The sequence below is a fragment of the Lacerta agilis genome, chromosome 6 (genome assembly GCF_009819535.1).
Source record: "Lacerta agilis isolate rLacAgi1 chromosome 6, rLacAgi1.pri, whole genome shotgun sequence".
Taxonomy (NCBI): domain Eukaryota; kingdom Metazoa; phylum Chordata; class Lepidosauria; order Squamata; family Lacertidae; genus Lacerta; species Lacerta agilis.
In genome coordinates this window covers 43,476,593-43,503,169 of record NC_046317.1, presented here as the reverse complement: position 1 = coordinate 43,503,169, position 26,577 = coordinate 43,476,593, and the positions used below count along the sequence as shown (strand labels likewise).

At 44.6% G+C, this 26,577-nt stretch overlaps 2 protein-coding genes across 2 annotated transcripts; both read left to right on the top strand.

Moving 5' to 3' along the window:
* NSUN4 (NOP2/Sun RNA methyltransferase 4) lies at nucleotides 1–5,820 on the top strand. The gene is made up of 6 exons (XM_033152234.1): nucleotides 1–194; nucleotides 1,382–1,785; nucleotides 2,591–2,745; nucleotides 3,473–3,627; nucleotides 4,669–4,793; nucleotides 5,418–5,820. Exons 1-6 carry the CDS (start codon nucleotides 63–65, stop codon nucleotides 5,692–5,694), a joined length of 1,248 nt encoding a protein of 415 aa, XP_033008125.1. The 5' UTR covers nucleotides 1–62; the 3' UTR covers nucleotides 5,695–5,820.
* Nucleotides 5,821–7,926: 2,106 nt separating this feature from the next.
* On the top strand, nucleotides 7,927–26,134 carry LOC117048429 (fatty-acid amide hydrolase 1-like). The gene is made up of 15 exons (XM_033152233.1): nucleotides 7,927–8,094; nucleotides 10,285–10,398; nucleotides 11,823–11,966; nucleotides 12,976–13,109; nucleotides 15,464–15,670; nucleotides 16,233–16,273; nucleotides 16,931–17,055; nucleotides 18,465–18,590; nucleotides 19,348–19,445; nucleotides 20,812–20,911; nucleotides 21,312–21,352; nucleotides 22,274–22,313; nucleotides 23,564–23,672; nucleotides 25,650–25,795; nucleotides 25,898–26,134. Exons 1-15 carry the CDS (start codon nucleotides 7,927–7,929, stop codon nucleotides 26,024–26,026), a joined length of 1,722 nt encoding a protein of 573 aa, XP_033008124.1. The 3' UTR covers nucleotides 26,027–26,134.
* The last annotated feature ends 443 nt before the right edge of the window (nucleotides 26,135–26,577 follow it).

Sequence of the window (26,577 nt, the reverse complement as noted above, 5' to 3'; positions counted from 1 at the left end):
AAGAGGAGGAGGAGCTTCTGCGTCGCCCGGCGTGCTGTCCTCATTGGAGCTGGAGCCGAGCGATGGCGGCTGCACGCACTGCAAGCGGGAAGGGGCTGCTGTTGCAGCTGCTGCGGAAAGAGGCGGCTTTGCCGACGGTCCCGTTCTTCGCCTTCGTTCCCCGCCGGCACCGGCACGCGCAAAAGAAGAAATGGGTGAGGCGCGGGGGACGCGGATCCCGATCCACAGCTCCTGCGGCGCCTTCCCATGCCCAGCCCAATGAAGCCCCAAAGGACACCCCGCCCCGTGCCCTTCAGCGGGTCCCCGCTGCGTTGCCTCATTCGCCCGCCGTGTTTTTATTACGATCTCCGTCCAGACCTCGGCACTTTGTCCCTGCTCTGCAATCCGGCCTCTCTCTTCCGCCTCGCTTGCCGTGGCCTCAGTTACGTGAAACTCAGTTAGCGCAGAAGGGCGTGTTTGCCTGGCCCATTTAGAGAAGGCTTCTTGGTAGGAGCCCATTCTCTAGACCAGGGTTTCCCAAACTTGGCTCTCCAGATGGTTTTGGACTACAACTCCCATCATCCCTAGCTAGCAAGGACAGTGGTCTGGGATGATGGGAATTGTAGTCCAAAACCCAAGTTTGGTTAAACCCTGCTCTAGATAGGGATGTTGGACTCCAGCTGCCATTGGCCCCCATCCTGTATTGTTCCTTGAGTTGTAGTTTTCCTTCTTCTGTTCCTCACACACAGTTGTGACAGACAGCTTTGAAGCTGTTGCAAAATATGGCATTTCACCTGAACAAATAGCTTAATTTGTATGTTACTTTCAGGTACAGTGGTACCTCTGGTTATGAACTTAATTCGTTCCGGAGGTCCATTCTTAACCTGAAACTGTTCTTAACCTGAGGAACCACTTTAGCTAATGGGGCCTCCTACTGCCGCTGTGCCGCTGGCGCACGATTTCTGTTCTCCTCCTGAGGTAAAGTTCTTAACCCAAGGTACTACTTCCAGGTTAGTGGAGTCTGTAACCCGAAGTGTTTGTAACCCAAGGTGTTTGTAACCTGATGAACCACTGCACAGAATATGGACCTCCTGATGGTAGAACACATGGCCCTCCTTGGACCCCTTCTCACATAGTGTGTGTGTGCCCATAAGAAGGGAGCTGTTTCCTGCTGGTGCTATCTCATGGGGATGTGGGTAGAGGACATTGTATGGGTCTGTCCCTGATGTCAGGATGGGTAGGAAATGCCAGCGACGTTGGCCCTGGTCTTTGATTTCACTATGCACTCATACATCCAAGCACTGTAGGGCCACATCATGGTAAAGAGGTGTGTGGTGCATATAATGCCCAAACAGTATCAGCACTAATATATTACCTGTTTCACATTTTCATCCATGCAAAGGCATCCACCATTCCTCGCATGCCTTCCACCAGGCGGGCTCTGCGGGTCTTCGACATGACCTATGGTGTGCAGTTTGGCAGCCTCTGGCCCTCAATCCGCATCAGTCTTCTATCAGAGCAGAAATATGGAGCTCTTATCAACAATTACTGTGATGCACAGAAGGTCACCCAGCAACTGGAAGAAATGCATGCAGCGGATTTCATCTGGGAATCTGGAAAAGTAGAACAGGACCTGGATTCTGCAGTTCAGCAAGGTGCCAGTGAGCCTGACTTATCCTCAGAAACTCAGACTGATCCCTCTGAGCCCCAAACACAACCTCCTCGTTCTCCTTTCATATCCATCAGTCCCAACATAAAATGTTACACATTCCCAAAAGGAGATATCAGCCTTTTTCATTCAGCCAGGTACGTAGCTGATTTGGGGTGAGGAGGTGGGTGTTGGGGTACTCTTCAGCAGTTGTAAGATGAAAATAATTGCATTGGGCAGAATCCAACTTAGCACATGGATTTCTTCTTGTACATTGAAATGTTCTCCTCCCCACACACCCTAAATCTGTTCTGGGGTTCTCACAAGCCTCTGGAGTAGATTTGGGGAAGCGTCAGGATAGGACACATACAGAGGGGTGGGGATGGGGAGTCCTGTTACACAAGTGGAACCCCTTATTCTGATGGGCAGCAGTAGTTGAATACTGCCCATTACTTGCAAACTTCTAAAACACCTGATTGCTGCCAATGACAACAAGTGGATCTTTTGTCTCTCAGTTGTTAAGGTGCTTAGTTCTTGCTTCTTAACTTTTTTTCACTTACAGGTAGTAAAGCTGAGTGTAGGGATAATCTTCTCTCCCATGAAAATATGGAGATGGAAGGGAATCTAGATGGTGTCAAAGCCCCTGGTATTATATTGTGCTCTTACTGGCAGAACCCTACCATACATGGATGCGTGAGCGTGAATGTTACATGCCTTATACTGAGTCAGACGTTGATCCATATATCTCAGCATTGCGTACACTGACTGGCAGCAGCTCTCCATCATTTCTCTTTCCCTGCTCTACCTTGAGAATCAAGCTGGGACTATGTGCATGCAGAGCGTATGCTCCAAAGTTGAGCTGCATCCCTTCCATACTGCCAGTGCATTTTAAGTAGGAGTTAATTTGGGCTCAAATTTCCTGTGCCTGCCACGCTAAACTTCACCTGTTCCCTTTTTTCATAGACCAGACATGTTAGGAATTCTGGGCTATTATCTTTTGGATGCTGCATCCATCTTGCCTGTCTTGGCTCTCAATGTGCAGCCTGGCAACCTGGTCCTTGACCTTTGCGCAGCACCAGGTGGAAAGATGCTGGCCCTTCTACAGACTGGATGTTGTCGTAAGTAGAATTCTTCTCCTGCCGGTGGTGCTCAAATGGTGTAGACAGGACCAGTTAGTGAAAACTGTTCGTACTCTATCTATCCAGAAAGAGTTGAAAGAATCAGATAGTCTGGTGTGATGAATCATGTTTGCTTCTGCTTGTGGTGCAGTGCAATTTTGATTACACAGGTTACTCTCCAGGAGGCCATCTCAGGGAAGGTAGCAGGACATTTTCTCCAGCCTCTTCCAGCTCCAACAACTCCTCTCTCTGTAGAGCAGGGGTGGCCAGAGCGCCACATTTACCTTTGGCCAACTCTCCAGTCCCCACATGCCAAGAGTGGGTGTGACCCACACTCTTGTGAGTGCACACCGAGGGCACACACATATTCAAGGCACACACGATCACATGCCCACCCAGCACTATGTTTGCATTAAACATATAAAAGATAATTTCCTGTTATATGTCAACATGGGGCGACTCTGTCATTCCCACAGCATCCCAGGTGTCTATGTGGTGGGGGACTATGGCAAGTTGTTAATCCTGACAATAAAAAAATACTTTTTGGGGTGTGTGTGGGTGTACACATACACACATTCACACACTCCCAAAACTGATGGGGTCTTCTTTTAAGGAGGTTGGCAACATGTTCATCATTTCTCAGTCATGTGCAAATTTTGGTTTGTTGATTTGGAGCCTCCAAGAGTCTTTCTGCCCTTGGTGTATGCTGTTGTTGTTCTTTCATTAGGACAGCTGGCCGCCAATGACCTCTCTGTTTCCCGCACTCGTCGGCTGCGTCAAATTCTCCATAGCTACCTTCCGAAAGAGCTCAGCGAGATAGTGAGGATTACATCGTGGGATGGAAGGAAGTGGGGTGACCTGGAGATGAATACTTACGATAGGGTAAGCATTGCTGTAGATAATGTTACTGGGAGTAACCCATTAGAAGAGTGCTAGCAGATGCCTGCAGCTATGGAACATACGATCTCTTCCATTTCCCCCTTTCTTGTTACGAAGCACAGATTGCTCCTTTAGAATATATTTGCACCTTTAGGCAGAGGTGGGGGGGGGGGATTGTGACAGTGGATGATACTGAACTTAGTCATATACAGAATAGACCCCTTGAAATCAATTGAATCGGAGTTAATACTTTGTTAAATTTTATCTGGTGTGTCTATAGCCAAGACCTGTGCTTTCTGCCACATCTGATAACTCCTTTACTGGTAATGTATGTAACTTTGGTTCAGCTGAAGTCCATTTCTATTGTAAACACCCAACTATTAAAAAATAATAATTCCCAAGCCTTTTCCTTGATGTAGGAAAATAATAATTTTAGTTATCAGAATGTGTAGTCCTGGGATACTTTGAATGTCATCTACCTATTTTTACTTCCCATCTTTCCTCTAAGGCAGGCATGGCCAAACATGGCCCTCCAGCTGTTTTGGGGCTTCAATTCACATCATCCCTGACCACTGGTCCTGTTAGCTAGGGATGATGGGAGTTGTAGTCCCAAAACAGTTGGAGGGCCAGGTTTGGCCATGCCTGCTCTAAGGAGTTCAAGGTGGTGTATATGGTTTCTCCTCACAACCCTGTGAGGGTAGACAGCAAGATGGTGACTAGAGCCTAAAGTTGCCCAGGCAGATTCATGATTGAGTGTGGATTTGAACCTGGGTTTCCTTTGGTTTTAGTCCAGCACTCTAACCACTACACCACACTGTCTGTATGAGTATTACATGCAAGAGGCTTAACAACAGTTGCAGTTGTTGTTGTTTTTTTAACACTTGCAGTTGTGAATGGCAGGAGATGGCCTCCAAGATATTGTCCGGAAGTGCCTTAATGAGCCTGATGAGAAGCTGTGTGATGTGGGACAAGCTGTGTGGGAGGGCACAAACAAGTAAAAGTCCACCGAGTTTAATTGGAATATTTGCCCTCTATCCCATGCAGGTGCTCGTGGATGTACCATGCACAAATGACCGTCACTCAGTCATAGAAGAGGACAACAATATGTTCCATCAAATGAGAAAGGGGGAGCGTCAGATGTTGCCAATGCTCCAGGTGGAGCTGCTTGTGTAAGTGATCCTGACCTAATGTGATACATGTTAACTTTTGAGCTGCACCAGGGTTTCACAATGTGGGCTTTATTAAATTATTCACAGCATTGCAAATGAGTCCACAAAACTCTACAAAAGTGCTCGTCTGCCTGCCATCCTGCCCACATACAAATGTGTCAGGCTCTTGTGGCTTAAAAGACAAAGGGTTGCTTTTAACTAAGTTTTACTTGGAGTAGACTCATTGAAATTCATTGCTATTATTGTCTTAGGCCCATTAATTTCAGTGGGTCTGCTCTGAGTAGGTTAATTAAATACAGTTCGGAGGATCCAACTTCAGTAATGCTTCCTTGCCTACTCTTCTGGAGGTGATTTTGATTTGATTTGGTGACTAGGAAAATGTTTCTTTAAAAACCTGGAGTTCTAACCAATTTGGAACTCTTACATTAATGTAATTATCCAGTAATCTCCTGCTCCTAAGTTAGATTCTTGTAAAAGTCTCTCCCAAAGTATGATGGTCGTTTTCAGCTGGTGCTCTTTTAAGCATGGTTGTGTAATTATTCTGTATGCTGTCTTGTGAAGTTGATGTGCCTTGAAATGTGAATCTTTAAATAAAATAATAAATTCTTTCTGTTCCTTTCCCAGGGCTGGGATACTTGCTGCCAAGCCAGGGGGAGAAGTCGTGTACTCAACGTGCTCCTTGTCTCAGCTCCAGAATGAGTACGTGGTTGAGAGAGCTGTGGAGCTATTAGCAATCCAACATGACATTAGCATCCGGGTTGAAGACTTGACCTGTTTTCGAAAGCGGTTCCAGGACACATTTTCATTCTATCCTGACTGCAGACTTGGGGAACTCATCCTTCCCCATCTCACAGCTAACTTTGGACCCATGTATTTTTGCAAATTGCACAGATTGAATTAGAATGGGCATGGCACGGCACGAAAAGTGGCCTGGGACATTTCCAACTTCCCTTTGACACCTGTCTTTTTGAATAAAGACTATGATGCAGCTTGCAAGAAAAACCAGCATTTTGCTTAATTGACCCCACACCTGTGTGCCATTAAAAAAAAAAACCACATTACTCACTGTCTGTGGTTGCTACGAAACAAACTCTTCACTCCACAGATGGGAGGAAGTCATGTGTACAAGCCTTTGATGTGTGCAACTATCATTGAATACCACCCATGATTTCTGCCATCTATATTGGCTGCACAGGAATAATTTTTTTACATGAGCCCATATGCTGCAAGTGGAATGTAAACCACCCAGAGATAGAAGAGTATGATCCCAAAAGCACAGAATAAAAATGCAAAAATGTTAAACTTTTTTCTGTTTGCATACTTTACACAAACTTTGCAGGAGGAGGAAGACTAATTAACGTGCACCTTGCAGAGTTCCTCTTGCATATTAGACATATGTTGTTGGAGTTTCCATTTTCTAAATGTTCGCTAAACTTTTCTGAGAACTGACTACCTGATCTAGACTGTTTGGGTGAAGATACAAATACTTTCTTCCTGTCCATAATAACTTAATAGGCTGTTCAACCGCCACTTAAGACTTTTGGAACCGATGGCTACTGCAGGAAAGAAGTCATATACATGATGTGATTGGAATCTTAGACACTGCTGCTTGAAACTGTCATCTGGTAGATGGCATCATATAATTGCACCATCAAATTTATTGCATGTATTTTCAGAGGAAAGTCCCCCAGCCTCCCCAGGAGTTCAGGTTGGTGCTGGTCATACTAGAGAGGCTGGAAGAAGCAGTGCATTGCTGGCAGGCCTGCCCATGTATTTCTCAGCATTGGACTGGACTGGTTTGGACATAATTGAAGCATCTTGTGTGTGTGTGGGGGGGGTTTCTTAGCTATGTTTTGTTTCAAAATTTAGCAGCTAGACAGGATAAGATTCCCTTTTTAAAAATCTGTTCAGGCATCAGCCTGTTTTGTTATTTAGGGGTCAGTGAGACATAAGAATTTTTCCTTGAAATAATTTCCCCATTCTTAACTATTACTATTTTGACCTCTGATCAAGGTGAGGGTGGATGTTGGTTGCTAGACAATGGAAGTGTGGCTCAAACCAAGAATATAACCTTTTGGTGGACATTTCTTTAAAAATGCTGGGTTACAAAGATAAAACAATGGTATATTAAAATGTTAGTTCCAGTAAACATTGTGCTTTTACAAACATATTACTTTGAAAGTGTTTATGATGGAATTGAAGACATGTTGAAAACCAGAAAGTGGCAATCAGATGCCCGGGGGGGGGGGGAGAGTGTAAAGTGGTTAATTAGCATGCTTTCAGCTTTCATGTATTCTTGGTGCGTATCTTTTCGGCAGAATTCAGCATGCTATGTTTAGAAGTGTAGAGGGGCTGCATTATGTGGATTATACACACAACCCAGTGGTTTCCAATTGGCGGTCTACAGACCCTAGGGATCTGTTGCATCATTCGCATAACAAAAGCTACCATAGAAATATATATTTTTTCAAAAGTAGGGGGTCCATGACTTGGCTTTTGAAAAACGGGGTCCACAGTATGTAGCTAATTGGGAACTACTGCTATACGCACCTGTGAAATTCCGTTCATCATTGTACATCATAGAGCTTACCCCTCTAAGATGCATAGGATGTCTACCTAGCTGGGGAAAGTTAGATGAGCAAAAGACTACGCTCATCCTCATGACCAGGGGAGAAGAAGAGGCCGGAGTTGCTGCACCTTTAACGTAGAAGGGAGAAAATCAGCTGCTGGGGCTTGTCACACGAGTTACACCCGCTGACATCCCTCCTTCTTCCCAACTATTAAAGGCGCGGGAGCCCCATCCTCTTTGGCGTGTGGCGACCCTCGCTCAGTCACCAGAGCTTCCCATCCTCCGCTGCGTTACAGACCAGAAACTTTACTTGTCCCTTTCTAAATCGCAGGTGGGGGTTCTCGGGCAGCAGCACTGTATATCCGGGAAACCCGGGGTGGATTTTAATTGGAGGAAGGCATTAAAACGGAAGGCGTTTCCGGCGCGCCGCGTTTGGAGAAATCCGTGTGGGAGTCCAAGCCCCTGAATCCAGTCTCCGCCCTTTGCGGGGCCGCGCCTTCCGGCGCTGTCAGCTGGCTGCGGTCGGTGGTAGCGGACAAAGCAGTAGCCGGGCGAGAGGCGAGGATGAGTGTCAGTCTGGTCTCGGCTCTCTTGTGCTGCTCGGCGGCGACGGTCCTCCTGCTGAGATGGCGGCGGCGGAGGAAAGTCCAGAGGAAGGTGGAAGAGGCGAAAGAAAGGCGAGAGCGCGCGCTGGAGCGAATGCAAAAGGCTGCCCGAAAGTTCAAAGAGCAGGTAGTGGCGTCGCGTCGGGCTGGAAGCTGCTCCTCGCTGAGCGCACCTGATTCCTGCCGCGGGGAGGGCAGGCAGCTGCAGGCACCGAGCAAGGGTCATCAATAGACCCCCGAAGCGGAAAGACTGGCTGGCTTGCTCCCCGTGGAGGGTCACGGGCAGAGCCAGCTGCTGCCCTAACGTCGAAGGCTCCTCCTGTAACTTTAAGGCTGTGGTGAGATGCCTCTGTCCCCGGTGTGTTTGTGAATGCACACACCAAGCCTCCTTCTTCCCAGCCGCGCCCCCTACTGGCCCTATTTCAGCATCTCATTGAGTGTGTGTCTGTCTGTATGCGTGTCCTCCTTCCCCCGTTGGAAGGTGTCCTTGGATGGAAGATGGAGAAGGGGTGTGTCTGTGTGTTGCGTGCTGAAATTAGCCTGCTGTATGAAAGCAATTTTTACATTCAATGCTCTGCTCACTTTAACTTCTGAATCTGTGCACCACTCGTATGTGGCCCCCAGAAGGGGATGGCGGCCCCCAGATTGATTCCGCTTGCCCGTGCTTTAAGGGTTTCTAAAAGGGAGTGTTTGATCGGGTGTGCCTTTTCACAGTGCTGTGGCAGGGGGAGAAGCTGCATGGACTCTGTTCTGTGTAAAGGGGTCCTTTACCATGGTTTGTGGTATTAAGAACAGCCAAGTGTTGAAATGTGGTAGAATGATGGTGAAGAAAATTTCGGTTGCTAAACTTATGTGAGTTGGGCTGGGCTGGTGACTGAGGTGTCACAATCCAATCAAAGGCTTGGGTTTATTTATTTAACAGTTCAAAATAGATTGAGAGAAAGTGACTTGCACAGTGAGCTTCCTGAGTATATTGAGATTTGAAATTTAGTCTCCATGGTCCTATTCTAACCATTACACGACGCTGAATATTATTATTTATTTTTAAGTATGTTGTAGATTTCAAGCTCAAGAAAGCTTAGGTCGAAGAACTGGAAAGTTCCCAGTGATTTTCAGAAGTACAGCACAATCACATCTTATGTGTGTTCAACATATGATTGAAAATTCAACCATAAGTGCTTAGCTGTAGGGCGGGGAGAATGGGCAGGAAGTGTGGGCCATCCCACCCACTGTTCCACTCAACAAGTGGCCTTGGAGTGAGTGTCATTCCCTCACTAAGCGTGGTTAGGACAGTACAAGACCCTGAAATGCAAGCCACCTACCTGTCCCAGAGTGCAATGGAAGAAACAGTGAAGAAACAATGTGGCCACAACAAGTCCAGTCTCCATGTAATCAAGATTTGAGAGAGAGGAGAATTCATCAGGCCATGTCATCAAGTGCTCCACTGGCTGTTAATCTTAATGTGATGGAGTGTTGGAATCACTGGCGGACAAAGGTGGGGGTGGGGGGAGTGGGCCGCCCCGGGTGCCATTGGGGGGCAGAGCCATCACCACGCACACCCCGGGACGTGCACCGCTTGACGCTCCCCCTGATGCACACCACGCCCCCGCGGGCGGTGAGCCATGCCCCCTGGGATGTGTACCATGCCCCCTAGGACATGCACCACAGCCCCTGGGACGTGCACCAGCCACGCCCCCAGATGTACGCCATTCCTGGTGCCGGAGCAGGTAGCTCCACCACTGGTTGGAAGGCCTTTAACACTGCCAGTTGTACCACTTCTTTTATCCAGGCAATAGATGCAGTCAAGCCTGAATCAATTTTGCAAAGGAGGCTGCTCCCATGTTACCAGCCATTGAGTAATTGCATCTGAGAGTTGCTAAAAGCCACCCAGTGATCAAGCAGGTTTTTTGACCAGCATCTTCAGATCAAGTCAAGTACTCTTTCCAGTGGATTGCGTTAGGTTGTGCAACAAAAATAGTTTTGGCAGGGTCCCTCCTCCTGCTGTGTTGAAACACAAGCACTTGCTTTTGTGTTGTGGGATTATAGAAACAGTTGGTGCGAGTCAGCAATGTAATATGATATATATATATATATATATATATATATATATATATATATATCACTCAATCAGTGTTATTTTTTAAAAGAATGTTTAGGTGTACTCTCATTTCCCTACTCATATTGAAATACTGCCCCTCAATGAGGCCAAACTTGGATTCACAAAATGTTTAGGGGTCTGCGTGCCCCCCGGAAAACAACAAACACTGGACTTGATAGTTTTTTAATTTTTTTATTATTACTACTATTTCTCCTTCAGAATCCAGGTCACAAACCAGAACCCATCTTGTCTTTGGCTCTCCCTGAACTCTGTGGGAAACTGAGGGATGGATCACTCTCACCTGAGAATGTCCTCTATGCCTACATGGACCAGGTGAGGTGTGGCTGACATTCCACCAAAAGCAAAGGGAAATGAGTGTGGGGAAGGGAATGTGATGGCCAGAGTGAAGTTTTGGCTGGTAAACTGTGCCCTTTGTTCAAGGTGAAAGGGAACTGACCCCGCCTATTGACAGCTGCTGGGAGCTTGTGTTCCTGCTCCCTGCCTGAAAAATCACTCTGTTCCAATTTTTTGGATTTGTTTATTTTCCTCTTTTGCCCTAGTTTCTTTCCCTGCCCACTTCTTGTATCCTGGCTATGAGGCCCTGCCAGCAGACTTGCTGTATAATGTATATTATAATACAGTGGTACCTCGGGTTAAGAACTTAATTCGTTCTGGAGGTCCGTTCTTAACCTGAGGTACCACTTTAGCTAATGGGGCCTCCCGCTGCCACCACGCTGCTACTGCGCGATTTGTGTTCTCTTCCTGAAGCAAAGTTCTTAACCCAAGGTACTATTTCTGGGTTAGCAGAGTCTGTAACTTGAAGCTTCTGTAACCCGAGGTACCACTGTACCTGTACAGTGCTTAGAACATTTTAGGTGCTTTTTAAATGTTGAATACTTGAAGGTTTTTGTGTTGGGCATCTATGTTGTTGTTGTTGTTGTTCATATAGTGCCAATATTGTTCACAATGTTTTGCACTTAATTTGTTCCCCGTGTGCCACTAAGGGACTTAGTACTACAGCGGGAACGGAAGTGGTTTTGAAACTCAAGCAAATAAATGCTACATAGCAGACTGTAAATCCTTTGTCTGAACTTTGGTCTGCTGCTCAGGGTGTCAACATGGATTTCCCTTGCATTCCAACCCTGAACCGATTGGTTTGAAAAGTAACTTTAATTGGAAAGAGTCCAGAGGAGAAGGACAAGGATAGTGAGGGGCCTGTTGATCCAATCCTAGGAGGAAAAGTTGAAAGAGTTTGCTATGTTTAGATGGGAGAATAGATGGTTAAGAGGCAATATGAGAGCAGTCTTCAAATATTTTTATTTATTAATTAAATTTGGGTACTGCCCTTCATCCGAAGATAGCAGGAAAGTTCACAACATCAAAATACAAAATGAGAGCATAAAATACATAATAAAACAAAACAATAACCCCCCTCACACAAACACATTACTTCATTTTGTTTATTAAACCTGATAAGTTGCATAGATGGTGGAGAAATTATTATTAATATTATTATTATTAATAATAATAATATTTATTTCTACCCCGCCCATCTGGCTGGGTTTCCTCAGCCACTCTGGGCTGGAGAAACTTTATTTCTATTGCTCCACTGGGTAGAACCCAAACTCCCAAGTACATAAAAGGGGATTTTGACTTAACTATTGGGAAGTATGTCTTAATTATATGAGGTACTAAGCTGTAGAACAGATAGCCTCGGAAGGTGGGTTGAACTGATTGCCTTTTCCTGCTTTTCACAGGCCTTGAAAGCGAATAGAGACGTCAACTGTGTGACTGATTATCTGGAAGATTGTGAGTCTCAGCTTCTGCACCTGAAAAGTCAGGGGAAGAAGGGTTTGCTCTATGGCGTTCCCATCAGCATCAAGGACTCCATTAACTGCAAGGTACCACCAATCTTGGCCATGGGCAACAATGCCCTGTGCTCATGTGTCAAACCAGTAAATCTGTAGAGAAACCATGTCTTAGAAAAATTCCTGAGGCAAATTTCTTACCTAGCAGAATCTGAGGGGCAGGGTGGGATTGGCATTGTAGCATGACGTCTATACTTTTTGCAGAAATGAGACTGGGATCTAAGGTTGCCATATTTCAGAAAGTGAAAATCAGGGCACAAAAGTTGTTGTTTTTGGCCAAAGTTGTTGACCTTTTAAAGCTATTTTTAAATAAAAGCAGCACAAATAATGGGTTGCCATACGTCCGGATTTTCCTGGACATTTCTGCCGATTTCTGCCTGGACACTGCTTCTGACTGCAGTATTCTGGGTACTTCCAGGAAATTCCGGATGTATGACAACCCTACTTGGAGCCCATTCCTTGGGGTCTGATTCATTCAGAATGATGTGCTGTTCCTAATTTGGGGGCAGTTTTTCAGTGTGACATGGCAGTTACCGGTACATAGTGGAGCTTCCATAATTTGATGTGATGACCAGTCTTCTAATTGCTTTCGTATGTGCCGAGATCCATCTCCAACACATGCAGAAGATCCTCTTTCAAGTTGCATTGTAGTAGGAGACATGTGTTTGGTTGTGAATGCCCTCCTGCACATAGTGGGACAATGGGACATTATCTTTTGCTGGGCCAATTCATTTACAAAACCTTTTGCTGTGCTAGAATCCTGTGCGGAGAGGAAACCCTACTGAACAGTGGCAGTGGGACTGACCTGTTAGCCTTCTAGTGTACATGTTGACCTGAACTTAGGCATGTTGGATACAACTGATACTCGCTTCAATTTTCTCCATGGATAAAACTCTCCATCCTCAGGAATATTACTAGCCAATTCATATGTGAAAGAGCATTGTGACCAATATTGCGGTCAGCATTACTGTGTGATATTTGAAGGATCTGGGGTAGGAACCAGGTGTCTTATCTCTGTTCTCTTCCCCCACCCCACCCCCAGGGCCATGACTCCACATTGGGCCTGGTGAAGCATCTCAACCTGCCTGCAGCAACAGATGCGGTTGTCATTCAGGTGTTGAAACACCAAGGAGCAATTCCATTTGTAAAAACCAATGTTCCTCAGTCTTTATTGAGGTAAATCATATTAACCCCCCCCCCACTTTTTGCTATATTTCTGTGTGGGCATTTACACAAATAACAAATGCTATGAGGAAAGGAGTTGAATATGGTTCACCTGAAGAAGACATGATTCAGGGCCAAATGTTTGAAGTCACATACTGTAGATGGTAGAGCAAAATTTTTCTTCTCTGTTGATCCAGAGCTAACAGGTTCAAATTAAATGAAAGAGGATTTTGGTTGAACATTGGGAAGGACTTCCTTATGGTATGAGCTATTCATCCGTGGAACAGGTGGCCTCAGAAAGGGGGTGGACTTGCCTTTCTTAGGCGGTCACCTAGATTGCTTAAAAAACCACATAGCAATCCTTGATCAGCAGGGGGCAGGTGGGGGGAGCTAGATGACCTTTGAGATACTTTCCAACTCTGATTCTATGCTTTAATGAAGTTTTATTTTTATGTAAGTTAATTGAGCCTCCATTAAGGAGCAATAAACTACACTTGTTTCCGTTCCTTTTGCCAGAGAGTTTCCTTCGTTCAGTTTATTTGCTCGAGCCTGTTGCTCTAGGAAGAAGAGTAAGCGAAAGAGGGAATTTAAACTCTCTCCCTTTGTCTGCTGGCCTCTCTGAGTGGTGCATATATCGGAGGAAACTTCTTACTTTGCATGCTCACAATACTGTGAGTGTCAAGAATTCTAATATCAATAACTCTGTTCTATAGATATCGTGCTTTGGCAAGAGGTTGGGCTAGATTACTCTGATTCTTTAAACTCAATAGGTGTTTTCAGACATCAGAAGCCTGGGATGACTGAAACAAATGCTGTCAGGCAGAAGTTATGCACTGAATACTGCAAAACTGCCCCCATGTGGTTTAAAAATGGGCCTTCCGGAAACAAGCACCAATGTGATTATTTGTTTGTTTGTTTGTTCTTTTAGGCATTTAAACTGTTGGGCATTGTTGTGATTGCAGTGGAGTGTGGCAAGTGGTTTTTGTTAGGCAACAAGACTTTTCCAGAACTATCAAAGACAATTATTCTCTATAGCTTTGTTTTCTCTCGAAATCAGCCTCTGAATAGCTGTGGAATAGTTGCTTCCTGCTTGTCAAGCGGTAAATGGTCCCACATTCTCTCTCAACCCACTGCCCACCCAACCCTTTGTCATAGTTGTCAACTTCCCCCTTTTTTGCGGGAAATTCCCTTATTCCAGCGGCCCGTTTCCCAATGCAAAAAAAAAAAAAAAAAAAGGAAGGTAGACAGCTCTGCCTTTTGTTGTGATGGGCAGCTCTGTGTTAATGAGAGGATTGGTAACTTGCATCATTATTCATTAGAGAATGTTTAATTTCTTGGCCCCTGGGCATTTCTCATTCTGGAAAGGTGCCATTCCTGATTGTTTCATTTTGTTGGTGTTGAAAAGGGTTTGTTCTGACTCTGTATTTTGTTAGGTGCCTCATGAATTATTGTGATTAAAGGGCAGGGTAATATCTTAGACTGGAACATAGCGGCTGGTTGCAGGATTTGTTTATTTTATGCACTGGATTTTAACTCTGCCTTTTTGCCGAGGCAGCTGAGGTGGGTTCCAATTCTAAAACACTAAAACTGCTACATTATATAAAAAGTACAGTGGCAGAGTCCTCCTGAGCCACCTAGGAGTCAGTGGTATGTGTGCTCCATGGCCTGGTCTCTCTCACTTCTGCCTTCCCTCAGTGCACACGGGTCTTCAGCAGCCCCAGGGAAGTTGGGACCCTGACGAGTCTCTCAGGCCATTGCTGGTTCTGTCAGGAGCTGATGGTGTATGTACCCCCTGGCCTGGTCTTCCTCACTTTGTAGTGTGGCAGCACCTACACTTTGGAACTCCCTGCCTATTGATATGAATCAGGCACCTTCACTGTACACTTTTTGGTGCCTGAGAAAAACATTTTTTTTTGTTTAGGCAAGCCTACCTGGATGTTTAGAAAGTTGGTGCAAGTTTTAATCTGTTTTTAGTCTACTGCTATTTTACTTTTTGAAAGTCTTAAATGGTTATTGATTCATCTTATGGATGAGTTTATCCTTTATTTGTAAACCGCTTTGAGGGTTTTATCCAATCAAGTGGTGCATAAGTGTTATGAAATAAGTAAATAAATAAATATATTTATATAGGGGGTTGGGCAAGGGAGCTGCAGCCCAGGGCACAGATCCTATCTGGGATAGGGGGCAGCAAGGTATATTTGACTTAGGTAAAGGTAAAGGTACCCCTGACCATTAGGTCCAGTCATGTCCAACTCTGGGGTTGCAGCACTCATCTCGCGTTACTGGCCGAGGGAGCCGGCGTACAGCTTCCGAGTCATGTGGCCAGCATGACTTAATCATCTGACTGCCTTCTCTTGTGTTTTTAGCTATGACTGCAGCAACCTGATCTTTGGTCAGACACTCCATCCTCTGGATCACTCCAAAACTCCGGGTGGTTCTTCAGGAGGCGAAGGTGCTCTTATTAAAAGCGGAGGATCCATCCTGGGCATTGGTACAGATGTAGCAGGCAGCATTCGTATCCCGGCTGCTTTCTGTGGAATTTGTGGATTCAAAACCACAGGTGGCCGAATTAGGTACAGTGCAAGTTTGCAGCCTTAAAAGACAGCATTTAAGCTTTATATATATAGACTAAAGCCTTTGGGGGGGGGCTGGTTGGGGCTGTTCTTTGCAGGATCCAGGTTCATTGTACACATAAAGGCAGAAGACTCCCAAGAATCAGGCAAGCTGTTAACCCTTGGAGCAGAAAGCTACAAATTTAAGTTCTTGCACAGGCACTAAACATGTTGGGGAGTTATTTTTTATTTATTTATTAACTGATGTGCACTTTTGAAATGGGCAGCAATCCTATACTGTACTCGCTTATCTATGAGTAAGTTGCATTGAACTTAATGGGATTTACTCTGCCAGTCTCTCATCTTCTCCCTGCCTGGACAAAATTTTGAGAATTTCCTTTAATGGGACACGCTAGGTTGCTGGCTAAGTTCAGTGGAGAGATCCCTCAAAGGTGTGAGAAGCAGCATCTCTGCTGAGGTCTGGGAATAGGTTCCCTGTTAGAATGCTATGGAAACCTAGGTGTTGGAAACCAGCAACCCTGAAAGCTGTGCTGAAACATCTTCTTTGGTGATCTTTTCACAGCAAAAAAGGAGTTATACCAAGCATTCGTGGGCAGAAATCAGGTTAGTGATTATCATTTGCTTGGAAAGAGTGAGATGTCTAGGTGGTGGAAATGTGGTAGTTTTGAATTCTTACATAGTAATGGGTTAACCCAACTCTATACACTTTTTAAAACAACAGCAACAACAACTCTCTACCGTGTCATCCTTTTAAAAATTGCAAAATGAGTTCTAAAAACATGCTGTTAGGGATGTGTGTTGATATTTTGCTGTCATGTTGAAGTAGAAATCTTCAGTCGTCAGGACCAGAAGCTTTTTAAAAACTGAAGTGATTGGGGTGGGCAACAGATGTGGAAATTCAAGAAAGCTCTCTGAGCTGAGGTCTGCATGTTGCCCACACCCTTCCTGTAATGAATAACTGACCAGCTTCTTCCATAAGTCCCTTTACAGTAGTTTTTAATTTGCTTTTCAGCTACCACATTTTTTTTAAAAAAAGACTTCAGTTTTCATTGTTTATTGAATGGTGAAGAGATTCTAAAGGGGTGTTAGACAGCAGGGCAATTTGCCATCTAGGAGATTTCTTCTTACTTGCTTTCTGTGGTGAAAAGAGCTTCAGTTAGTGCTCTGGTCCCCATGATGCCTTGTTCCCAGAAGTGTTTTCCCTGTTTTGAAAGTCTATCCTATTGTCAAGACTTGTTGTTTTTTCTTTTTTTATTACAGTGGCTGCAGGCGTAGGGCCAATGGCGAAAGACGTTGACAGCTTAGCTCTCTGCTTAAGAGCTCTCTTGTGCAATGAAATGTTCCGGCTGGATCCCACAGTGCCTCCCCTCCCCTTCAATGAGCAGGTTAGAGGGCTGAAGGAAAAGGCACCCCCCCCCCCGCCTTCTATGATAATCAAATGCATGGTGAAAGCAATAACATTGCTCTGCCCTTCCTTTTGGGCCACTTCCAATATGTGGGATTTTATGTACACCTTATGTACTGATGCTCAAGAGTTTAACATACAGTATTCACTGCTGACAGACACACATTTATTTAGTTGCTGGACATTGCGCGTGCGGGGGTGGTGGTGGTGGTGGTTTATCCAAATCCTTCACCCGTGCAATCTGGCTATGATTCTATGACTAGTCCCAAACCTGGGATCTGTGTGTACAGCACAAGCATTTGCAGGGAGTGATCCTTTATGGGTACAGCTTATATATGCATGAGGGCTGCCTCCCTGCAGATGTCCAGGCTGGACACGGGGAGGAGACAAGGCTAGTTGGCATGGACCCCCTTTGTACCTTGAAAGAACTGGGCTGACTAAGGTCCGAGAGGAATAAGAGTGCTTTCCTTGCAGTGCAAACCTTGAGCTTCACAAAATGGAGGTTCTGGTGCTCATTTCTATGGGGAATGTTGTATCCTCTGCCCTAGAAACCTTCACCCTAATCCCAGGTGTGCTGGAGTGTGCTGTGATGAAATGCAACAGGCTCTCTTTATACACTCAGAGGACGCCTTCCATATTTGTACGTCACACAGCACTGGCACTTTTAAGATCTAGCAGGCAGCTCTGGCTCACATTTTAAGTTCTGCTGCCATCCCAGATTGTGCAGTTTAGTAGTCTATTCTAGTATGGGGGTGTGTGTGTGTGTCTGTGAACATTGGACCAGTTTTCCTGACTGTCTGTGCTGAGGGCAAGGGTGTTGTGGGGTGAAAGAAGTTAAGAACAACATGTAAATCCTTCTGGATCAGACCAGAAGCCTCCCTAGTCCTCATCCTATTCCCACAAGCATGTGAGGGAAAATGAAGGGTCCCAGTTGCATGAGAAACTGCAGAATTGTGTTCTTCAGTTACATTCCTCCCTACAGAAACAGGTAGAAAATGGCACAATGTCACCTATTGTGAAAAGTAGTCATGTGCAGATGTAGTGGTTTGGGAGCAATCTTTGCTTAAGGTACACTGGGAATTGAGATTTTCAAGATACTTTCTTGCCATGAATGTGGGGCTATTCTGAGAAATATCACTGACCTAGTAGAGAATGGGGCTGCATTCAGACCATAGATTTGAAGCACAACCCCGTCCCCAAGAATACTGGGAGCTGTAGTTTAAGGGTGCTGGGAGTTGTAGTTTAGTGGATGGTGAACTACAGCTCCCAGGATTCTTTGGAGGATAAGATGTAGACACTTACAAGCTTGATCTTTAAAGACTCCAAAATGATTATGTAATGTTTTGATTTCCAAACTGTTCTCTTAAACCTTGTGATAATTTTATCTAGGTATACTCCAGTTCTCAGCCCCTCCGGATAGGTTACTATGTCACAGATTCCTTCACTATGGCAAGCCCTTCCATGAGACGGGCTGTACTAGAAACCAAGCAACTTCTGGAAAAGGCTGGGCACACAGTATGTATCTGTCTCCACACCCACAAACACCCCCTCCCCACCACCACCACCTATAATTCCATTGATGTCCCGGGCAAGAGAAGATGGGGTGGCTCTGTCAGGGGTGGTTAAGGAGTAGAAAGGAAGGAGTAGAAAGTCAGTCATATTTTAATGAAGAAGAAAAAATGTCCTTAAATGTATTTCCCTTTTTGTGTGGTGCTTTACATGTTAAAGAATGAGAACCCAGTATGCCATGATAAGGTGGGGTTGTGACTTACTGCACTGTGCTAACTTTAATGCCTTCCATTTTCTTAGGCTATCTGCTGATCCTAGACCTAAACATGAACAATACATGATGATTATTTGTGTCTGGCTTTAGACTCGGTATTCCGCACTGCTCTGACCTCAAGCATAGCCGCATATCTAGATCTTTCATTTAAGTGGGGATAGATATTTTACTTCTTTTCTTTTCACCACATGATTTTGGGGAGAAAACTTTGAAACTTCTCCAATTTCTCTAGAACTCCAGAATCTGGGTAGCAAGAAATAGCTTCAGTTGAGGGTTGTTTGAAAGAAACAACATCTGCCTCCCCCTCTAGAACTTGCAGTACAGGTGGTTGTCACTGCCAGGAAGGTTGGCTCCTTGCAGAATGCTTTCCATGCAGAATGAATGAGTGATTTTATTTTTATTTTTTTAAATTGCAAGTCAAAAGTTTGTCTTTGTGTGGCACTACGGTGAGAGAGATTTTCATCCTGTATTCTCGCTTTCCTTTTCTAGCTGGTCCCCTTTAAGCCCTGCCGCACAGATGACTTCATGTGTAGCATTTCTCCCAAGGGCTTGTTTGCTGATGGCTGTGCCACTTTTTTAAAAGGCTTGTAAGTATTCCTGTATATATAAATGCTGGCATGTGTATATGCACCACACCATTAAACTCCAAGAAGAAGAAGATTGGTTACTTACCTTACTTTGGGTGCAAAGGCTTTCACCATCATGCACTCATCAGCAAGGTTCTGCTTAATTACATTTTTCACACTGGTTACTTAGCTAAGCATCCAGCTCATACTTTTCTTGGTGAGGTCACTGCTGCTTTTTTCCTTTCTGTTCTCTTTATCTTGCTGTGTTTCAGAGTTCTGTCTGCTGCATGGTGGACAAGGGGAATAATAATAATAATAATAATAATAATAATAATAATAATAGTTACAGGTGGGTAGCCGTGTTGGTCTGCCATAGTCGAAACAAAATAGAAAATTCTTTCCAGTAGCACCTTAGAGACCAACTGAGTTTGTTCTTGATATGAGCTTTCGTGTGCATGCACACTTCTTCAGATACACTGAAACAGAAGTCACCAGATCCCACCACCCTTCTGAGTAATACCCCTCCCCACTCCCTCACTATATTTAGGACCTGGTGACTTCTGTTTCAGTGTATCTGAAGAAGTGTGCATGCACACGAAAGCTCATACCAAGAACAAACTCAGTTGGTCTCTAAGGTGCTACTGGAAAGAATTTTCTATTTTTTTTTCAATAATAATAATAATAATAATAATAATAATAATAATAATAATAATAATAATAATAAAGCAAACCATCAGGTTTTTTACCTGAGGCAAATAGAAATAAGTGTGTGTGTGTGTGTGTGTGTGTGTGTGTGTAAAATATTATTGTGCAGTGTTTTAATTTCCATTCTGTCCTTTCTCTCCCAAGAGTCATGGTGGCAAACAGCAGGGCAGCGGAACAGTGTGATCAGAAATACAGTGGTACCTCGGTTTTTAAGTGTTTCGGAAGCCGAACGCTTCAGTTTTCAAACGCTGGAAACCCAGAAGTAATTGCTTCCATTTTCGAACGCACCTTGGAAGTCGAACAGCTTCCACTACATGCTTTTCAATTTTCTCAATGGAAATTGCAGACGGCCCTTGGCTCTTCGGTTTTCGAATGTTTTGAAAACCGAACGGTCTTCCGGAACAGATTGCATTCGAAAACCGAGGTACCACTGTAAAACAAAAACATTAAGGACCACTGAAAACATTTTAAAATGGTCACATACTCTATATGCAACATATAACCTACAGCGAATGCCTCTGTGTGCCAGACAAGAAGGGCTCTTTTTGTTAAGCGATCAGTGTTCCATTCTGAACATCAGTAGCCATGGCTGATGGTTCTGTGGAGCTGAAATGGCTGAAGGTTCAGATAATATAAAATTCACTGAGGATTGTGTAACCTAATTGTCTTGGTTCCCTTTCAGCAAAGGGGAATCTGCGGATCCCAAAGCAAAGGAACTGGTGCTTCTAGCAAAGTTGCCTAATTGGTTTCGAAGCCTTCTATCCTGCATTGTCAAGCCAATAGTAAGTTCCCCTTCTCTAGCTCCTGTCTTGATTTGCTGAAGAAGCCAGCCTATGGCTGTTGGTATTTTTTTTTTAGTCCTGGTGAATGGGCAACAGTTCTGATTAACATTGCATTTCAGTGCAATGGAATGCTGAAGACACACTTCTTTACCCTTGACTTTGTGTGCTTTCAGGATCCACTCTACTCCTGTGGCTGCAGGTTTTTTTTAAACAGTTTTTAATATTTTAAATTCATGTAACCCACCCTGGGACCCACCAGTGAAGGATGAGTTATTTACTTAATAATAAAAAATAATGTTATACTTCCTAAATGGAAGGTACACTTCTGTTTGAGCATAATGTGTTTATGTAATGGGCATTTCCAGCTCAAAACCTATCAGTCCTTTCTTTGTTTCCCTAGAGTCTTCGTATGTCCAAAATTCTGAGTTGCATGAATGAGAGGTAACGCTTTAGGATGGAGGTGCGGTGGGCTTACAGCTTTCATATGCTAGCATTGCTAGCAGCTATGTTGTTCATATCCCATTTGAAGGAGATGTCACTGAGGGTAGAATGGATGGGAGGAGCATTCACTGATTCCCACCCCCTCATGCTACCTGATCTAACTTCCGTGAAGGTCCAGGTGATGACTAGTTTCCTGTGCTTGCAAATTTCGGCATAGATCAAAGCAGAATGGGGTTGGCTTTTCATATGGCCTCACTGAGTTCTGGTGCAGGAATCTTAACAGTACAATCCTATACATGCCTGCTGAGAAGTAGTTCCTTTAGCTTTTCTGGGAAAATGCAGTCTAAATTTAAAATGCACAATAGCTGCCTTTAATAAATTTAATTTTTAAAATTTAAAAATGCACAGTAGTACTGTATATTAAGGGGGGAGATGCAGTTTCTAACCGCTGCTCCCTGCTGCCCTTGTGATGCAAATATATTTAAGGGGGAATTGAGGCGGGACATAGGAAGGTACTTAACCCTTCCTGGTTACTTTTTAATTCCTCCTCAGCAAAGTTTTAAAATGGGAAGCAACCCTGGTCACTGGAGTGTGGATGTTTGATGGAGGCACAGGTGGATTCATGAGCATGGATGGGAAGGGTTTTGTACCATTCATCCCTTCTTCCATACAAATCCCCCCTCAGTCCCATATATGATACCTTAGCAAACCACATATTGTTGGGGTATTGTGTAGTTTTGCCTGTAGCATAGGCCGTGACTAGCTCATGTGGTGGATTACAACCCCATCATCACCTTTGGCCATGCTGATGGGAGTTGTAGTCTGCCATACCTGGAAGGCACCATTTTGGTACAAACGATGAGCATAAAGGCTGAATTCACCAATTTCTCATTCACCTGCAGCTTCTTTTTGAATTTTCAGGTCTGTTAAAGAGCTTTGGGAACTTCACACGGAAATTGAGGTAGATTTCCTTTTAGGGTTTTTGTTGTTCTTAAGAGTATTTCAAGCTCCATAAATGTCCCAAGAAGTTTATGGGAAAGGCTATTATAACCTTTGTCAGCCTTGGACCAAAATCTTCCATCCTGTGAGAAATATTACAATATCTGTTTTATTTCAAATTGTAATATGAAAATCCAGCCAAGTTTCTAGGCTTACTCACATAGCCTTCTGCAGCCGTTTCCTCCAGCAATGTACCCAAGTGAGGTCTGACATAGCTTTATACAAAAGCTTCCTTCTGTTTTAAATAACACTGTACATTGAAATCTGTGTTAAAAGACATTACTGGAGTGTCTGTCATACAAAGAACATCCTTGGGGATAGCTGAGAGTTACAACTGCAGTGTATTATTAGTCATGAACTTCATTTGGTCACTTTGGCATCTGAATTGCTCTATATCATCTTGGTCCACCCCAGAGCTTTAAAAGTTATAAAGCTCTAACAGAATACATTCTCAACCCCTGACTTCTGCAGGTAGGGCTGAGAGAAAACACCCATCTGAAGCCCCAGAGAGTCACTGCTGGGTGAGACCAGATGCTTGACTTAATCTAAGGCACTACCCTGTGTTCTTACATCCAAATGTGAACATGTGCAGAGAAGAGGGGCTGCATATTTGGCTCCTGTGGCCACATCTGGTAGAGAAGAAATTGGGTGGAGAGGACCTATGGAGACTGGTCCCCAAGCTGGCAGGTCTTGGCTGCTCTCCAGAGTTCTGAACTGTGTCGTTGAAGAGGACTCAAGCTGCAAGGGCACTAACAAAATGGCTTGCTGATGATTCCTTATAAGAAATTGCTGCTGCTTTCCAAGCCACCCTTAAAATGTCATCTCCTCATGTGGCTGCAGCGGAAGTAACAATTGCAGAGGATTTGAGAAACATGCAACTTTAAAGGGGCTTTATTTAAGTAAGGCTTTTGATTGCTGCTTTTCATTGCAAGCGAGCCCAAAGCAGTTGGTTCCTGCTTCAAACTCTGTGTGACTCCAGGGTACTCCCCAACACCCCCATTTCTGCTTCCTTGGAGAGAATGTCATTATGCTCATGCTTGATTTGATGCTTGGATGCTGCCATTCACTTAACAGGAATTTTGGGGTGGGGCCATGCTTAGTTCCTCTAGTTAGATTCTTGTTTGCTGCCAGTCTTGTGCAGCCACTTGTCCTGAAGTATGCCTGTTGTTGCTGCTGCTGCTGTTGTTTTTTTAAACTATTCTCCCCTCTTAGGAATACTGCCAGGAATTCATTGGTGAATGGAGGAGGCTAGATCTAGATGTGGTGCTTTGTCCTGTCCTGGGTCCTGCTTTTAAGATTGGGTTGCCTGGGAGATTGTCAGGTAATTCCACATTGCATGGGAAATGAAGTTTCCAGAGGGCACTGGTACATGTTGGAGTACTTTCATGTATACTGCAACTTGCACTGGATTCTGATGCTCTAAGCCAAGAATGGCCAACCTTTGTGTTCACAGAAGCCCTTTTATTGTCCAGACAATATTCTGGGGACTGGATGTACACTATATCTTGTTGCACAACCTAACCCCCTTTTATGAGTCAATGTGGCTTAGCAGCAATAGATTCCTACTTAAAAGGCACATATGCTTGGGTGATGTGTAGTGGCATTCATGTGCTTGGCAGAAGATCTTCTCAACCTGAGAAGGAGGTTGATGGTACTGCTGTACTTCTAACTGAATGTACAAGAGAGCAATGCAATAAAAAACCCTGATAGGAAATACATTCAGTTTATTAGTACAGTACTTCTTCTCTAAGTCGCTGTTGAGTAGGGAATTGCAAACAAAATGTAATAGAAAGCATATATCTCTCTAGTTGTCTTCAAGCGTTCTACATTAGTGGTTAAGTAAACACTCAAGGGAGGCCATTAGCTCTGCGCCCCTCCACAAGCTTGGAGAGTGAACTTCCAAAGTGGAGAGCCTCCTTGTCAAAGCTTCTTAAAGAACCACAGAGAGCCTATTTGAGTACTGGAGGCTCAGTGTTTCTGAAGTTTGGCTTCCAATGCATGGCAGGTGACTAGAACAGCAACCAGGCAGAGGGGAGCATAGCTAACCCAGTCATTGCTGCTGTCCTCCCTCACCTGTTGACTGAACCCTAATGTAGGATGCTGAAGAGGGGCTTTTGTCGTGAGCCTTGGGAAATGGTTTCTTTGCTCCAGTTTTGCTTGTAAGCAGTTTTCTTTAACCACTCCTTGCTTGAAACTTGATATACACCAAGCCCAAGAACAGTTGTCCTTTGCCTTTCTTTTAAAGTGGCCCAAGGCTCAGCTGGGCCTTACGTCAGTGACTGAGGAGCGGTCGAAACAATTGGACAGTTGCCAGGATGCAGCTTCCTGAGCATGTTGCCGAACCCTTTGCTATGAGTGCATCTGATGTTGCTCCATCTCCGAATATAAATGTAAAAATGCACCAAGATGATCCAGGCCAAGTCAGCTGTGCTAATAAGGCATTGTGTAGCAGCATGCTTTAAGGCAGGGTGGGGTAGCTGTGCCCCTCCAAATGTTGGACTACAACTCCCATTATCCCTGACCTGCTGACTGGGGCTGATGGGAGTTGGAATCCAGCAGCATCTGAAAGCCCACAGCAACTTGTCACAAGGGATGCAGCTGGGCTTGGATGGGTGGGAGGGGTTTTCCCATGCCAGCTCTGGCTTTAGAATAATTGTGAATCTATACCCCTTTTGTGAGAGCAAGTGTATTTGTGTGCTGGAGTAATTGTGTAGATGAGAGTTTGCAGTAGTGGCACATGTTCTTGTCAAACACTTGTCTCAATTGCATGGTGACGGTGCTAGTGTAATTCAGCTTTGGTGATGTTCAGTGAACTAGTTGCATTAGCACGAAGACAGATTTGGGGGGAGGAGGAAGAGAAAGAATGAGAATATTATGTTGCACAAGGAGGAACCCTTGTGCTGATGGAACGATTGCTTAGCGCTGAATTGATTACAACCCTTCATGTGTTCAGTGGGCGCTTCCCCTGTAACATTTGTCAGGGCCTTACTATGTATGGGCCAATCTGATCCCACAGGAAGTATCCAGAAAGACGTTGCTATCTCTTATTGAGGGCCACTGGCATGGAGAAGTCCCTGTATGAAGTGGCCCATGTTTCATTGCTTGAGAGAAGTCTTGATTTCTCCAGTCGGTCTTCTCACCAGTAAAAGGAGAAGGAGGAGCAGAATCTGTATTTTAGTGATGAATCATAAAGCACTTTCTGCTGTAGAGGGATTAGGTAAAGTGCCAAAGAGATTTGACCAGGTGCCCTTATCTATACTGTACTTAAAAGTTTTAACCTGTCCTTTTGTATCTGCAGTAGGAGCCAGTTACACCATCTTGTATAACTATTTGGACTTCCCCGCCGGGGTGGTGCCTGTCACGTCAGTGACAGAGGAGGATGAGGAGGAGCTGAAGAGTTTCAGAGGGCACTTTAACGATATGTGGGACAAGATCTTTGTGAAGGTTTGTCATCATGTTGTGTTTGGAAGCAACTGCTTTGTAGTGGGCATCAGAAGCCATTCTTTGGTAGGAAAAAAACCTAATTCCTGTGTTCTGTCCCTGCAGGCAGTGCAAGGGGCAGTGGGACTCCCTGTGGCCGTCCAGTGTGTAGCTTTGCCATGGCAAGATGAACTGTGCCTCCGGTTCATGAAGGAAGTGGAGAAACTGACCCGGGAGAAATCAAACAAGAATTGAATGACATATTGCAGAAACTGATATGATGGGAAGCTGTGGCCTGCACATGGGAAGGCCCATAATAACCATGGACTTGTCTGTACCTATTTTGATTAAATAACTGAGGTGGTTTTGTGTCTGGTGTTCATTTGTGGGCTTGCTGCAACAATGCAGCAGAGGTGATAGTTCATCTGCTTTCAAAACTTCGTACACTGCTTTTCGTTTGTAACAAATTAACATAACGGTTCAAACTAGAAAACCACAATTGCCAGTGAAACCACAGCAGTCAGAAAGCCAGAGTAAACTGCAGACAGAAGCACAGCAAGACAAGTAGGGAGAGGCACAATGGGAAATGCCCTTTTCTAGACTCCCCCTGCCAACCTAACATCTGTAAACTGTGGCACAGTTCAGAGGGCCCCATTGTTGCACCATGGTAGAGATTGCGTTGTGTTTCTGTGAATTCTTCCATTTGAAGGTTTCTTGCAACCTACTAGCCAATACTATGGAGATAGTCACACACGACCCATTGGGGAGGTAGGGAGCTTATAGCTTGCTAACTGTGAGCAAAGTGT